Raw genomic sequence first — 15,696 nt, 5'->3', positions numbered from 1 at the left:
ATAATTGAACTGTGCCTTTTTAAAATTCTTTTTAAAGAGGAGAGAAGCCAGCCTTCAAAATTGACAAGGAGATGCAAACCAATTCTTCTAAAAGGCCTATAAATGGAGGATTGGATCCATATGCTCTGTTTGTGTTGCAGTACATCAGCAGCATGTGATGGCTTGTTCCTTTGGTTAGGTGTCTCTGCAGCACTGTGTACAGATTAAATAGCTACTGCATTGCAGAGAGTTATTAATACATTACATTGCACTTCCAGGGAAGATGTCAGTGTGTCCTTTAGCCTGAATGTACCTTGTGGTTGAGTTAGGGGTGATTTTTTAAAGTTTTGCTGAGGATTACTTATTTTTCAGTAAATTCTTAGCCAGCTGGGAACTATAGAATAACATCATTCTTAACATCTATAAACTTCACTTTTTGTTGAAGTTTAGAAAAATCAAAGCCTTGTTCCAAGATAAAAACAGGTCACCCTTCTCAAATCTTAATCCTTATACACTAAAAATGTGATTTTATGCCACTGTACATACAATAGAGGGAAGCAGGAAGCTGGGGCAGAGAAAGGTATGCAACTCCTAAAACATAATGCAGATAAACAAAAGTACCAGAAAATGAGAAGTGGGGCCAGCCCATTATTTTTCTGACCCATCTGTGTACTGTTTCATTTGTGATGCACATCAGTAAAACAGGAGGCTTTTTGCTTTCCACTCTTCGGCCCTGACAGCTCTCAGAGCTGTGCATGTTTAAAATGATGGAGGTTGAGAGGTTGTTCTTGGGGAAATTCTTATGTGTGGGGGGAAATTCTGCTGGCTTATACATGGGGATGGAAGGGAGAGGTAAGGTCAACTGTGGGTGTGCAGAGATGAAAGACCAAGACAGAGCAAAGCAAAGATCTCAGCTCAGTTTCCCTCTTCCTCCACCCACAGGAGTGCTCACGAGAGCTCCCTGTGCCGGTTCAGACTGAACCAGCTAAAGCTCACACTGCAAAGCTGCAGCCCCTGTTTTTACCCAGCCCACTGAAACAGATGTAGGGCACATTCTGTCATTGAGGCTTCAGAGTTCAGGAGTTTTGTCACCACTAGATGATGAAGCTGCTGATACTACTTGTATTTCTTAGGACTTCTCAGAATCGATCAAGTAGTGCTCTATGTCTGGTTAATGCTCTACAGGTCTGTCCAGGAATTAGTTCAAACCTCTGACTTGGAGGTGATAGAAGCTTTGTAGGCAAGGTGGGCACAAGTTGTGAGGAAGCAGAAGTCCAGAGGAGTAAATCATTAGCTCCTGACAGAAATACGCGTGCATGTGGAGCATAGCAAATGTATGGTATATTTGCCATATTCGAGTGATTTGAGAAGCTGGGTGCTGCATTGTAGATGTACTGAAAATTTTGGCACCAGTGTTGTCCATTCCATGCCTTTGAGTGTGTCCAGCACTTAAAAATATGTGGTAGTTCACTCCAAAGTATTTTGCACAGATCTTGCAAAAAGATCTTTTCGTGTAAATATGTAAGTATTTAAAAAAAATCCTCAGAAGCTGTGGGAGAACCCAGAGAATACAGGAGGAAGCATATCTCAATGATCTGTGATGTCAACATGGCAGGCTGTAAACACCTGATCTCTTAGCCTGGGTAAAAGGGACTTTCACCCTAAGAGCCCTGATGTTCAGATCAAAGTGTTTCACAGCTTTGCCAATGGTCTCAAGGCTTCCTTTTCTACCTCCAGTTTCCTGCTGTAAGGCATTGTTCAAGGACTGTGCTCTTTAGGAATACTCTTAATGAAGCTGAGGCTGTGTCAATGTGCAAGGACATAGGCAGTGGATTTCAAGTATAATTTTAAAGATAGAATGCCTCTTTGTGGGCTACATTTCAGCATGCAGCTGTGAGAGCACACCTGGAAAGTGGTGCCAGCAGCTGGGACCTCTTCTGACTTCTTTTGCCTCCCAGCTCCAAGATGGAAATGCCACCACACCCTCTGCAGGCAAAGGAGATGCCAGTTTTCTCATGGGTTAGCAGGTTAGCACCAGCCTATATCCTTTTCTCTTATTTTCTGTTTTTCATCTTTTCTTTTCTCTTCTCCTGGTTCTCCTCTCACTGCCTCCTCTCCTTTCTTTTTCCTTTTTTTTTCTTTCTTTTTTTTTCTTTTTCCTTTTACTTGTCTTCATTGTGATTTAGCACAGAACACTTGATGGTATGGTTTTCACATTTTCTTCTGAAATTCATTTCTCTTGCCCTGAAAAAAACCCCAAACCACTGAAGCTTTGCAAGCACTCTGCAAAAGCCTGTTCCTGTTTATGTTAGGGCCGAATAAGATCCAGAATGCTTCTATTTCCCAGGATCGTCCTATTATATTGCAAGTTCATGGAAGTTTCTAACATAAACACAGAAATTTCACAGTCCCAGCAAGTGATTTATTTGCTTTACATGCTTATCAATATTGTCTACAAATCAAGCAAACAAATGCTGTGGAAGTGGGGGCTCTATTTGATGTTTGCTCGGTGTTGTGCCTGGAAAAATGGAAGTTAGTGGGTGTTGCTCAGTGAAGTATGCATTTTAAAGTTACCCACGGCGATGCCCATTGTCCTGTCCCTGAATTGCATGATGTCATGTGTCATTTAAAGCTTGTAGTGATGCCGAAGGCTGCCGGTGCGCTGGGAAAAAGGCGACGAGAAAGTTGTGAATCAGGTTTCTGTAAAGCCTTTGTGTTTAGGGTTTTGATAGATAAAAGCTGACTCATGCAATATTTCTGGCGAAGGAGCTGTACAGACTAGTAGGAGCTTCTCGTTTTACCTGAGTGCCCAATGAGCTAATTTGGGAGCAGCTGAAGTCAGAGCCCGTGCCTCTCTCCCCTCCGCCGCACAGGTAGGTCCTGGACTCTTCCTTCGTTTGGGGAGGACTGGAAAAGAGAGAGGACTTGTTCAGCCCGGGTATGAGGAGCCAGAGACATTCCTCAGCGGTGAGATACTGTCGCAGAGGATTTTCTCTTGCAATAATGTTCTCGGGTATTAGCGTGCTGGGTTGTGACAGAGGCTATTCTGCTTTATGTACTGCGGGCAGTGGGGGTGGGGGGATGGTAGTTGGACTGATAGAAGCACATTAGTTGGTGACTCTTTTCCCTTGTTGTGAGATTTCTAATAAATGGGATTTCTGTTCCTCAAAGTTCAGTTAAAATACTTGGCAGAGGATCGTTTGTGACAGTCCAGGCTAGAAATCTAATCCTGCAAATATTGTAGCTCTCTAGTGTGCTATTTTTCACAGAGGGTGTTAGTTTTAGAACTGATACTTGTTCATATACAAAATTTAGTGATTAAAATCTGCTGACCTTCACTTGGACAGGATTCAGAGCAGAAGATATAGGGAGTGTATGTGAGATCATTAGGGATTGGTAGTGGATGGATTTTAATCTTTCTCAGGAAGCCGGAGAGCATTTTTGTTTCTCAGTTCCGTGTTGCATTTTGGATTTGATACTGAATGTAGAAATTGTTCTCAACTAGTTTGCTTGTATCCACAGTATGAATGCTTTATTTGAAATATGAAGATATCTCAGGGAAAAAAAACCAGGAAAGATACTTCTTGTAGTCTCATTGCTTTTTGGTAGCTAAACTCCAGAGGTTGTGAGGACTGTAATTTCTGGTAATGTTGCCTTTGTAGATAACACCTGAGGTGCTCTTTTTCTTGCCAGGAGAAAGGCAGCAACAATGCTAATCATGAATATAAATTAACTTTGGAGTTTTTACTTGTGCAGTATGTTGTAAAATTTCATGTGCAGTAAACAACTTGGAAGAATAAACACTTGTGTTTAGATAGGACTTGGATATCTTTAAGTCAATTTTATATTTAAAAACAAAGCACTTTATCTCTCGTTGTGTACTAATGTTCTAGCATAGCCAAAGCTGCAGAGATAATGGAAACCCATTTATCATTACCATGAATATAATTACAGGAAGGAGGTTTTTGTTAAAGAAAAGCAAGTGATAGAAGAAAGTTATGCATTTTTGGGGAGAACTTGTTTATGACTGTGCAATGAAAACCCGAGACATGCCAAGATGGTTGTTTTGCATGTGCCTTCAGCCCTGTAACTAATATTAGAGTTGCCTGTTGGGATGAAACAGTAGTATTCCTTGCCCTTGCATGTCTGTGGAGCAGGGACGTGTCATTGTTCTTGCTGGGGAGCACTCTGGGGTCGTGCCATGCCAGTGTGTGTGTGACACAGGAGCAGGGAGCATTGAGGGGCTAGGAAGGGGGAGAGAGTAACTGAATTAATGCAAAGGCACAAACAAGAAATGACCTTGTTTGGGGAGCACATTTCCTTGTGAGCAGGGACAAGTAGTAATTATCCTCCTTTCAGTGCTGAACTAACAAGTAATTACTGTTATTCCTTAATTAAAGTATGCAAATTGGAGATTTCTTTTTTTTTTCTCCCCAGACTGAGTTAAATACCGTTATTCACAGCTGACAAAAGTTCTCAATATTATTTTGGTTCATCCTTGAAAAGGTTCAGTAACCAAAAGAAAGCCTAACAAAAAAAGCAGTGAACCAGGCCAGACATGGGTCAGGGTATAGAGGACTTGCTCAGAGTGTGTGCCTCTGCACGCTCTGGGGGTACCTACGATTTCACACAGTGTTTGCAGACTGAGTTTTGATGAATGCACCTACCCTCTGATGCTGCTGCTGAAACTGGGAATTTGGGGTGGAGTGGGCTTGTAAATCAGTCCCACAGGGTATGGGACCAATTACTTGCTTTTTATAGTAAGTTTCTATGAAAGATAGAAATTTGCAAGAGGTTACAGGGTTTGCAAAGGCACTGGGTCAGTTAGGATTCATAGAGAGCAATCCTGGGTAAGGCTGTTTACTCTTTCTTCACTATCATTAATTCATTGGTGAATTTCTCACCAGGCATTTGCTACAGACCTTAGGTAGCTGGTGCGAGGGTGAAGTTACTATGTGGTACAACTGCAAACTACCCTTCAGAGTTCTGAGAAGCCAAATACAGACGCTGACGAGAGAAAAGAGGATGGGCATGTGGCTGTGGCAGTGAACTCCATTCAACTGCTCTCTGTCCTGATGCCCTTGTGGCTGCAGAAATCATCTAAAAACTCTTCCTAATTTTAACAGCAAGGGTAATTGTAGAGGTTATTTTCCTACCTAAGTGTTTTAAGATGATCAAGTCCAACTGTTACCCAGTACTTATGCCAATTCCACCATTAAACCATGTCACCAAGTGCCACATCTACACGTCCTTTAAATACCTCCAGGGATGGTGACTCCACCATTTCCCTGTGTACCCCTGTTTCAGTGCAATTGTGGGGATACCAGTCATTGGTTTTTCTGGGTCTGGATTGAAGGCACTTGAGGCAATAACTCTTGTTCAGCTCATTTGGTAAAGAAATATTTCCTAGTATCCAATCTAAACCTCCCCTGGTGCAACTTGAGGCTGTTTCCTCTGGTCCTAATATTTGTTATTTGGGAGGAAAGGCCAAACCCCATCTGGCTACAACCTCCTTTTAGGTAGGTAGTTATAGAGAGCAATAAGGTCTCCCCTGAACCTCCTTTTGTCTGAACTGAATAACCTCACCTCTTTCAGATGCTCCTCATAAGATTTGTGCTCCAGACCCTTTCCAGCTCTGTTGCCCTTGTCTGGACACACTCCAACAACGCCTCAGTGTATTTCTTTTAATGAGGAGCCCAAAACTGAACACAGGATTTGAGGTGTGGCCTCACCAGTGCCAATTACAATGCTCAGATGGGTTTCTGAAGACAAACTTGTGAAGCCTTGGAAGATTGACAGATGCAGTGTTACTGGGAAGGGCTATAGGTTTTTCACAGCTCCCTATACCTGAGGCAGGAACCGAGAGCTGGGCAGAACCAGGGCGTGCCCCCAAGCCCTGATTTCCATCAGCAGGGTGTTTGGTATAGAACTTGCCAGCTGAGGGAAGGGAGCTGCTTCTTGGTTCCGTGCCATGCTGAAATCCCCGCTCTGCTGTGCCCTGCCTTTCTTCCAGGTGTGCCAGCTGCCCAGGTGCCTACCTGCTGCTCTGCAGCAACACTGGGCTCCTGCACCATCAGAGTGCACCCTGAGAAACATATTTTACTGGCTGGAGACACAGTGCACAGAACTGTAACAGAACTCTCCACAGAGAAGCCAAGTGACAATTTATATCTGCCTGGGAAAGGAGTAAAAATGAAGTAAAAAGTAACTTTTCAGATTAATAGTGAGGATGAGGCTCTGAGGACACAACAGACCAAGTAGAAAATAGCTAGTATGGTGTAATTTATGTAGAAACATACAGGAATAGCAATTTGTATAAAAAATAGAGGAACTTGAATCAACCATATTGCATGCAATTAATTAGCCATGCCTTGCAGTTGCCTGAGGTTTGCCAAGGTCACTGGGAATGCAGGTTAAAGAGCAAGCCCATTTTAACTATTCCAACTAATCCTCAGCTTTTTTAGAAAGCAATGACACTGTCATTAAACAAGAGAATAAGTGGGTTTACTTTGGTTTTCTAAAACATGTTAGGTTCTCCTAATGCTTCTGGCTACAAGTGTGTCCTATGTAAAACTACCTTACTATTTTTTCTGACTCCACTGTCATTGATATGAACTGTATTTTGCTTCTAATTTTTATATTACTGAAAATTTTTGTGAAGCTACTTTTTGTAATATTGCAAAAACTCTTCTTTTTGTGAAGAATTTTTGTAATACTACTATTAATGCCTTTGCATTATTACCTGAGAGGCAGACCATATGTCAGTGAAACAGGAAGAAAAGAATGTGGGGTAATGGAATTTCATAAGATTTTTGCCTTTACTTCCCTCCTAAATGTAGCTAATCAGGTGTTTCTTTGTCATGTAATTTTAGTAAAATACCTTGGAGTAACTTAGCGGAAGTGCTGCTCCTGTTATCTTGTTTATCCTCCACATTTTTCAAGGGGGCATTTTTCATTCAGCAGTGTTATGCTTTCTAACTTGAATCTGAAAAATGATCCAAAGCTGATAACAAAAATACATTCTTTCTTATCAAAAATGTATACTTTCTTATCACCAGTAACAGCAAGGCACACATCATTTTCTGTACCCACATAGAAACAAGAGAATTTCAATTTTCTCTTTTAATTTTTCTGTTTTATTTTTTCCCTATTTTATTGTTTTATATCTTATTTTTGAATTGATACTTGATGTGATTTTTTTACAAAAAGGGTAAGAAAATATGCTTCTGTGCTCCAAAACTAGAAGAACCTGGCACAAAGAAAGGCTATAGATTTTCAAACTACAAGATAAAACCAGAGGTGAAGACTTTCTGAATTAGGTTTTTAATCTAATGGCCAATTTCTAATCCTTGTAATGAGCAAATTACTCTCAGTGTTAGTTCTTTGCATCACCTTGAGGGCAATACTTCTTCTTAATAGAAAGCTAATCCCATCATGACTGAAATGGTGCTAGTAATTACTCACATACAAATGAAATCTTATGCATTCAAGATAGACCAAATAAATCAAAACATTCTTCTCTGGTATTTTATTTCTGTTCGCTTTGGATTTATTTTGAAAAATGGGAGAGTTCCTTTCAGCTTTGGATGAAATCCTCCCCCTGCTCTGACAGCTGCAGGAGCTGCGTGTCCAGGAGGTTTCTGCTTGTAATTACACAGCAAGCCTGACTCAGTTCAAGAAGGGCCACCTTAAAGGTTGGGCGGGTTTGATTTGCAGCTTTATGGTTTCTTTACTGAAACTGCTGTCAAGAGCTGTAATTACTGGTATGAATTTTTGAAAAGTTGTCACTGGACTAAAATAAGGACTAAGCTACCGTGCTGTGGGTAGCTTCAGTGCTACCCATTGCTTTTCTTCCTAAATTGTCACAAGTTTCCCTTTTTTCACAGGACAGGCATTACGAATTCCATGAGTTTGTGGCAAGATTTTTTTTGGGGAACATTTCTTACTGAAACAGAGCTTTAAGTATTGAATTTACCTGTAGCTACTTTTGCAGATTCTTATGCTGTATCACACACAACTTGGCCAGAGACAAATCTGCATTGCATTGTGGACAGTGTCCTGCAGGGCAGTTTGGCAAGGGAAATAAAGCAGAATTGAAATGCCAACAGGAAGACAGACATCTTATTTTGTTGTTGCACTGATCTGAAAAACAGCTTTGGGTCAGTTCAGCAGGGGGTAATATTCTGGCTTGAGCAGACCAGTTTTAGAATTACTTATTTTTCCCAGTAGAAAACTGAATTATTTGGCAGCACTCTTTCCGGTGGGGACTCTTGCTTCAGAAACTACATTATTTTCTTTGAGAAATCATTCTGCTTTTAGTATTTTTGTGCAAGCCACAGAGCTGGTAATTGATAACTGCTTTTAGGTTTTTTAAGACTGTTGGCTTTAGGGAATTCAAACTGAAAGACACTTTCTGGAATCACTGTATGTTTCTTGAGGTTTCCAAACCTCCCAAGCCAGGGTCAGGGCTCAGCTGGGAGATAGCAGGGACTGCTCCCAGTAAAGTTGTGGAGGTCTTTTATAACCTTAGGGAAAATAGTTTTGGTTCTGGTTTTCTCCTGTGCCAAGCCTGAGCAGTGGATGTGCTAGCGACAAGCCCAGCACACTGGCAGAAGAAGGATGTGCCAGAGACAGAACTGTGAGCAGGGGGAATGTGGAGATCCCCCCTTCATTGAGGGATCTCCACAACCTAAAAAGCATTACAGTGCCTCCTAGACCGTGTTGTTCTGGTTGTCTTTTGGTTTAAATAGAGTTTTGGCTGCTTTCTATGCAAAAAGCTTTAAAAGTATCTGCTGTCAACTTTTGCGTTACATGGAGCAGTAACAATAAACTAACTTCTTCTGTTTGTTTGTTTGTTTGTTTAGATGACTTCCACTTACCTCTTGATGTTGTACCAACTGTGACAGAAGCCCTTGACTCCAAGAAGAAGGAGGAAGATTTGCACAAGGAGAGCAGATCTTACCGCTACTGTGAGAAAAACACCATGGACCTGTCAGACAGTGACCGTCCTGTCAGCTTTAGTTCCACTTCCTCCTCCGCATCCTCCAGGGACAGCCACTGCTCCTTTGGAAGCAGAATGACCTTGGTTTCAAACAGCCACCTGGGTTTGTTTAACCAGGATAAAGAAACAGGTGCCATCAAGCTAGAACTGGTCCCAGCCAGGCGATTTTCCAGCAGCAAGACGCGCAAAAACTCTGCTGTGGAGCAAGAGGATCCTGAGGGAAGCCCTGAGAAAAGGCCAATCATGCCAAGGAAAGCAGAACCAAAAGGAGCAAGCAAAAACTGTGCAATGTCCCTGGTCACAGAGCCCACCAGTCCAAAGCTCCTCTACGTAGACAGAGTCGTCCAAGAGATTCTGGAGACAGAGAGGATGTATGTGCAGGATCTAAAAAGCATTGTCAAGGTAGGGGGCTTGGTTAAGACAGTGTTAACTGCTCCATAATGCCATTTTTTGCTTGATTTCACGGTAGGACAGATGGACCTGACAGTGGAACTGGCATTTGCTGGTCTTTATAAATTAGTGTAACATCGTTGTTTAAGCGTGTTTCTAGTTTTTATTGATTAGGTAAATCTAAGATGTTACTGTGTGTTCATGAAGAAATAACAGAAAAAAACATCCTACAGCTGACAGCAGTAGTGAACAAAAAGTGATAAATGCTTTGTAGTAAAAAACTATAGTATTTTTATATTTACAAAAAAAAAAAAAATTGGATTGCTCTGTGTCCTAGAATGTATAGTAAGAAGCAAGAGGGATTTAACTGCCTTTTCACATGCTCTATCTGAAGGGTCTTACTGATTTTTCCCAGTCTTCCCTGAGTCCTAGCCCTGCAAGTTCTTTTCCCCTGTCCCTTTCATACACCTCACAGCCGCAGTCTGTTCTCTCTCTGTCCTTGGCCTGTAGTATTAAATATGGCAAATGTATCTGCTGGAAAGTACTGTTATTTGGCTGTAATATAAAGGAATTACATTTTTTTTAGTACTTATTCTGAATGCGTGTAGCATTTATTAGCAGCAATAGAATTTTTGTGCAATCCCTAGCCTAACAGTACCTTTCATTTCTTCTTTCTAGTAGAGGGAAAAATGGATGAGTCCTTCTGTGGATTGTTCTTTTCACTCTTACTTGTGTCTGTGCCATCAGCATCATTCTGCTTTGCATTTTTTAAGATGACAATTGATTTCCTTGGCTATTATTTGTAGCCTACATGTTTAACACACAAAGAAGTGCCTAGTGTGCTGTTTTTAGAACCTAGAGCTCCAGATGGGTGTATGTGGTCATCTGAGATAGGAAATATCAGACAGCTGGAGATGCTCTTCCCCACCTGCAGCTCTAAGCTGCATGGTGCCACAATAGCAGGGGAAAATGTGAAGGCTTTGATAACTCAAATGCTGTGTTGTGATTAAAACACCAGTATCCCACCCTGCAAAATTCTGAGAAACGTTGCTGTTTCTGCAAGATTTCACTGGTTTCCATAGCTGGTGCTGTTTCACTACATTCAACTGTTGCCTGAGTTTCATTCTGGACTGTTTAAGGTTGTCAGATGTTGCAGAACCAAGTCAGCTTCTGTGTATAGTAACCACCCATTAGGCATGACTTCCATGGTTTTGGTTCCTTAGCCCTCACTCATCCTCCTATGCTGTAAACTGTACAACTTGAGAAACTGAAAGCTAAAACAAATATCTTATAACAGATACTCAGTTACAAGCAGGAATACCAATAAATGCTTTCTGGAAAATACTTCAGGCATCACTACAGTAGATGTAGAGTAAATAAGGCAAATGCATTTTTAGTTATGGAAGAACTGAAGGAATTGTGAACCTGTGAAATGCCCAAGCCTATTTCCTGCAGCAACTGATAATGAATCTAGAAAGCTTTGTGTGAAACTGCCTGGTCCAACCTCCCAGCTCAAGCAGGGCTGTCCTAGAGCACTTGGCACAGGATTGTGTCCAGATGGTCCTTGAATACCTCCAGTGAGGGAGATTCCACAACCTCTTTGGGCAATCTGTTCCAGTGCTCAGTCACCCTTCCTCATATTCATGTAGAACTTCCTGTGCATCAGTTTCTGCCCATTGCCTCTCACCCTAGTGCTTGGCACCTCAGAGAAGAGCCTGGAAGCATCCTCTTCAGGTGCTTCACTCTCTCAACACTCTCTCTTCAGGTGCTTCATTGACAAAATTCCCCTCTTCTCAAGGCTGAACAAACACAGCTCTCTCAGCCTTTCATTGAAAGAGTGCCCTAATCATATTCATTGCCCTCCACTGAACCCACTCCAGGAGCTCCATGTCTCTGGTGCTGAGGAACCCAGGACTGGACACAGCACTCCAGATGTGGCCTCACCAAGGCTGAGTAGAGGGGCAGGATCCCGTGCCTTGACCAGCTGGCAATGCTTTTCCTAAGGCACCCAGGATACCATTGGCCTTCTCGGCCACAAGGGCCCACTGCTAGCTCATGGACAGGTTGTTGTCCACCGGGACCCCCAGAAGCTTATGTACACAGTCTAAAAGTAGTAAGAAGGGCTGGGGTTTTTCATTGGCAGAAGGAGGGAGAAAGAGCATGGGGGCAACCCACATACACAGAGCTAAAAGCTGAAGAGGTATCAGATTGAGGCAGCATAAGAACAAAAAGGAAAAAATCAATAGGTGCTATTTTAATCACCCTCTATCCCCATCCAAGAACTATCATTAGAGATGTAATCTAATGCTTTTTGTCCTCTAGTAGAGGGATTTGCTGATGCTGCATTCTCTGTAGGCAGTAGAAACATACTTAAAAAGAATATGTTCTCACTGTTGTTTCCAGGACTTTCAAACAGGTTTCAGGGCTGGAACTGAGAGGGTGTCAACACTCACATCCATGAATCTACTTTCTGTACATTTCTTGTATAAAAATGCAAAGCAAATTTGCGTATATTTTTCCTTTCCTTTGGTGGGGGTGCTATTTGTTTGGGGTTTAGATTTTTAGGGGGTGGGAGCTTTTTTAAATTCGTTTCAGTGGTGGAGGGGGTGTTGGTTTTGTTTATTTCTCTTGATCATTTCTTCTTATATATCCACATGCTTCCCCATTAGTGCCAGATCATTAATGAATACATAAACCAGGATGGAGCTCTGTATTAGCCCCTAGGGTATGCCACTAGCCACTGGCCTCCAACTAGATTTTGTGCCTGTGATCACCACCCTCAGTTCAGCCAGTTCTCAGTCAAACTTTCTGTCTGCTTATCCAACTCCTCCAGCTTGTGCATGAGGATCTTAAGGGAGTTAAAAGCCTTCCTGAAGTTAAGGTAGACAATGTCCACTGCTTTTCCATTCATCTACCAAGCCAGTCATTTCATAGTTGAAAGGTTATCAGACTGGTCAGCTTTCCCCTGGTGAATACCTGATGACTGTTCTTAATTACCTTTTTGTCTTTAGTGTGCCAGGAACTGGTTTCCAGGGCTAGCTGAGCACAAGTGACCTACTAACATGGATGATTGTGAAATTGCATGTACATGATACTAGTCATAATATCAAAAGTCAGCTCATTAAGAGTTAGCCTAGCAGAGTATTTTGAGTAGTGTCCTTTCCAGCCTATGTTGACCTTAGAACATGGAGTTGTCATGCCTGAAGTAAAATACTATGGAGGAATGGGACAAAATAGAATTTAATCCTTTTTTATGCCCGTATTGACTAATGATGCTAGGTCATTAGTTAGTAAATAAAGTCATAACTTCTGTTGCCTTTTGAATATCTGGGTGATCTTAACAGTGCCAGGTTGGTAGACAGAAGTAGAAGCTGACTTCATGGGATGTGGTTAATGTGATTTTTAAATGATCCTGGAGAGCTGCTGAGGTTTTCCAGCTTTCTTTCCAACTGCTGACAGGATGTATTTGGCAGACTTAGGATGAGTGAGAGGAGGCTGTACAGGTGCTATTTGGCACCTTTGCTCCAGGATAAGCATTAAAAAACAACTGCTTTTCTAGCCAGTACAGCCATTTTGTCTGTGACCTGGAAGGACAGTTAGGTTAGCATTGTTTTGAGGCACGCTGCTGTGATTCTTGCACAGGCAAGCATTGCAACAAGGATGGAGTGAACTTTTCCACCATTTGCTATGTTTTATCAGATGATCTGTTAAGGATAATTACAATTTTGAATGAGTGCAGCTTGAAGCTTGTTTTGGGCAAGTTTGTGATGAGAAATTGGATACCTCTGCTTCCTGCTTGTGTCATGCTGACAGGTGTACTGGCCAGGGCAGAACTCACTGACCTTTTCCTCTTCAGGACCTAGCCTGACTTTTTCAAGTAGTAATGTAGTTATAATAGACCTAAACTTCAATTAGAGTCACTTACTGAAGTGATTTTATTTACCCCTGAGTAAAATGCTGTCCCTGAAGTTATTAAAAAAATCTGTGTTTTGTCCTTGCAGTTCACAGGAAACAGAAGCCCCCATTCATAATGTGTATAAATGCTTGTAACTGTAGAAAGACATAGACATTTCTGTTTTACCTTTACAAAATTAAAGAATAATGCAAATGCACTGTTATCATACTTGCATTTGCACCCCTATCAGTATAATAATATAATTTAAAGGTCATTGGTGTCTATAGAATGACTAGAGGGGACTAAAGTGTGCATTGTCAGTGTGTTTCACATCTATTTGATGTAAGCAGAGATTGAGCTTCAGAAATCTTGAACTCTATCTGAAATCTGGGAGACTTCACTTATGTGAATGAATTCCTCTACACTTTAATTCCAAATGTGACTTTTTTTTAAACCATCTCTACTGAACTAGTTGAAGTCTTTGTTCTTTCTCCTCTCCAGATCTTTTGTCCTTGGCCCCCTCCTTTTATACTTAAGTCTTCTCATTTGAAAAAGTCCCATTCCCCTCTGCACAATCTCCTGCTTATGATCTTGCTGCCTCTCTGTCCAAAGTCTTCTCTCAGTAAATCTCATCTGCATCCTATCAGTATGTTGTCTAATTTCCTTATCTGATCTTTTGCTTTTTAGCATTAATCTTTCTCATGTTCTTCATTTCTGCTGATTCCAGAGCTCTCTCCATAGTTCTCTCAGCAGGCCTGACAACATTTTCATCACCTAATGTTTTCATTCCTAATTTTTCTGCCCTCTTAAGTACACAGAAGTTAAGAGGGGTGTCCACCAGGCTTTCCTTGGTTCCCATTTTGTCATTCCCATCTTTCTGTAGTACTCCTTTATGTCTCCTCTGCCCTGAAATTGCACAGCATGCTTTTCTATACTGTTTATGGCTTGCAGAGAGTCACTGAGACGCGGGAACAATCTTTTCCTTGCTCTTGCCTCAGAGGATTGGATCTGAGCCAGATGTTGCTGGCAGCACCTGAGAATGGCAGTTGTGGGTTAAGGCCTTGTGAAGGCTGAGCTGAACCTTGCAAAGGACCATTGCTAGAAATTCCTATTGAGGATACATGAATTTGGAGGGTTTCTCTTCCCCCACCCCAGTGTGGTTAAAATTAGGGGAATTTACATTAAGGCAGCAAAAAGCCTTACTTTGAGAAACAAAGTCTCCATTATACTTGAATCTGCTACTTTCTCTCCCTGAGACGTGAGGATATGGTTCATGTCCCTGCTAGTCAGCCTGGGGGTGCTTGTCTTCGCAGGGGAAAGGTCACCAAAATTTTTCAACATGAGCAAAAAAAGGGCATTCTTTCTCAAAAAGCCTCAGGGGAATGGCTTTGCTGAAATCTCCTGGAACAGCTCATCAGGGAGGCAGGTTTCTGGCATGGAAAGCTTCATCTGAGGTGAACACGTCTGTTGAAGCTGTACACCCCTTGTGGGCTGGGGGCAAGCCTTGCAAGGGGAAATGTTGGATGTTTGAGGTAGATACGTGTTGGGCACCAGTGGTGAAGGGAAACCCTTCTGAGAGGAAGTCAGTGTCGGAATGGTATTGTTCCCTGTTTCCTGTCTCCTGGTGCTGCAGTAGAGGACGTCTCCTTCTGTGTTTTAAGCAGCTAGTTAAAAAGACCACTCTGAAAACTGCAGTGTGCACATTGTCACTTGTGATGTGTTAGTAAAAGCATAGCTGCTTGTGCTCTGGGTTTGCTGGGTAGTGTAGCTCTGAAAGTTAATTCTTTGTAGATTCAAAACCTGGGAATTGCAGTATAGCTAAGGCATCTCATAATGTTTGTTCCCACATTATAGTTAATTTCTACATGTGACCTCTTTTTCTATGCCTGCTAACCTGCATACCTGAGAAAGACACCTTTGGATTGCTGACATAAGTTGCATGTGAAAATTTGGATAAACAATTTAAATTATGTGAAAAATAAATATTAAGTTTTGTATAAACGTAGTATGATTATGTAACAGTGATAAGTTTAACTGTGATTAGTATTTGTTAAATTTTTGAGCTGAACTTTCTCACTGCTTTTCTTTTATCCATGAAGAAAGAGTGGTGTCAAATTCTGATTGACCTCCTTAAGGGAAAGCTTGGCTTAAAAGCAAGGGAAGTTTTGTCCAGTAATACTGAGATATCACAGCTGAAACTGAAGCATCTCAGTACATGTCCAAGAGGCCTTCTTGAAGTTTGTGAAGTTTAAACAGAGCAATATAAATCAGAGCAGAAAAATGTTCCACTTAATTAATTTGTAATGAATTTGTAAGTAGGTTTATTAGAGGGCAGTAGAGTTGTGTTTTGTTTCTGGAGTTGCTGTTTATGAATCAGGACCAGTGCAGGCTGCTGAGAAGGGAGGTAGTTAGGAACACCACAGGGTAAGTT

At 41.6% G+C, this 15,696-nt stretch overlaps 1 protein-coding gene across 3 annotated transcripts in view; it reads left to right on the top strand.

The window, feature by feature from the left end:
• Window positions 1-15,696, top strand: part of PLEKHG1 (pleckstrin homology and RhoGEF domain containing G1) — a 125,877-nt gene that overhangs the window by 70,469 nt on the left and 39,712 nt on the right. For 2 of the 3 annotated variants that reach the window (XM_030945559.1, XM_030945558.1), the window contains exon 4: window positions 8,844-9,382. In XM_030945559.1, coding sequence (XP_030801419.1) covers window positions 8,844-9,382 — 539 coding nt within the window. Of the gene's footprint in view, window positions 1-2,473; window positions 2,853-8,843; window positions 9,383-15,696 lie in introns of those variants that run through there. The other variant, XM_030945560.1, reaches the window with a different exon arrangement.

This window comes from Camarhynchus parvulus, chromosome 3 (assembly GCF_901933205.1).
Source record: "Camarhynchus parvulus chromosome 3, STF_HiC, whole genome shotgun sequence".
NCBI classification, from domain to species: Eukaryota; Metazoa; Chordata; class Aves; order Passeriformes; family Thraupidae; genus Camarhynchus; species Camarhynchus parvulus.
The sequence above is the reverse complement of the archived record's forward strand: the minus strand, read 5'-3'. Positions and strand labels throughout refer to the sequence as shown.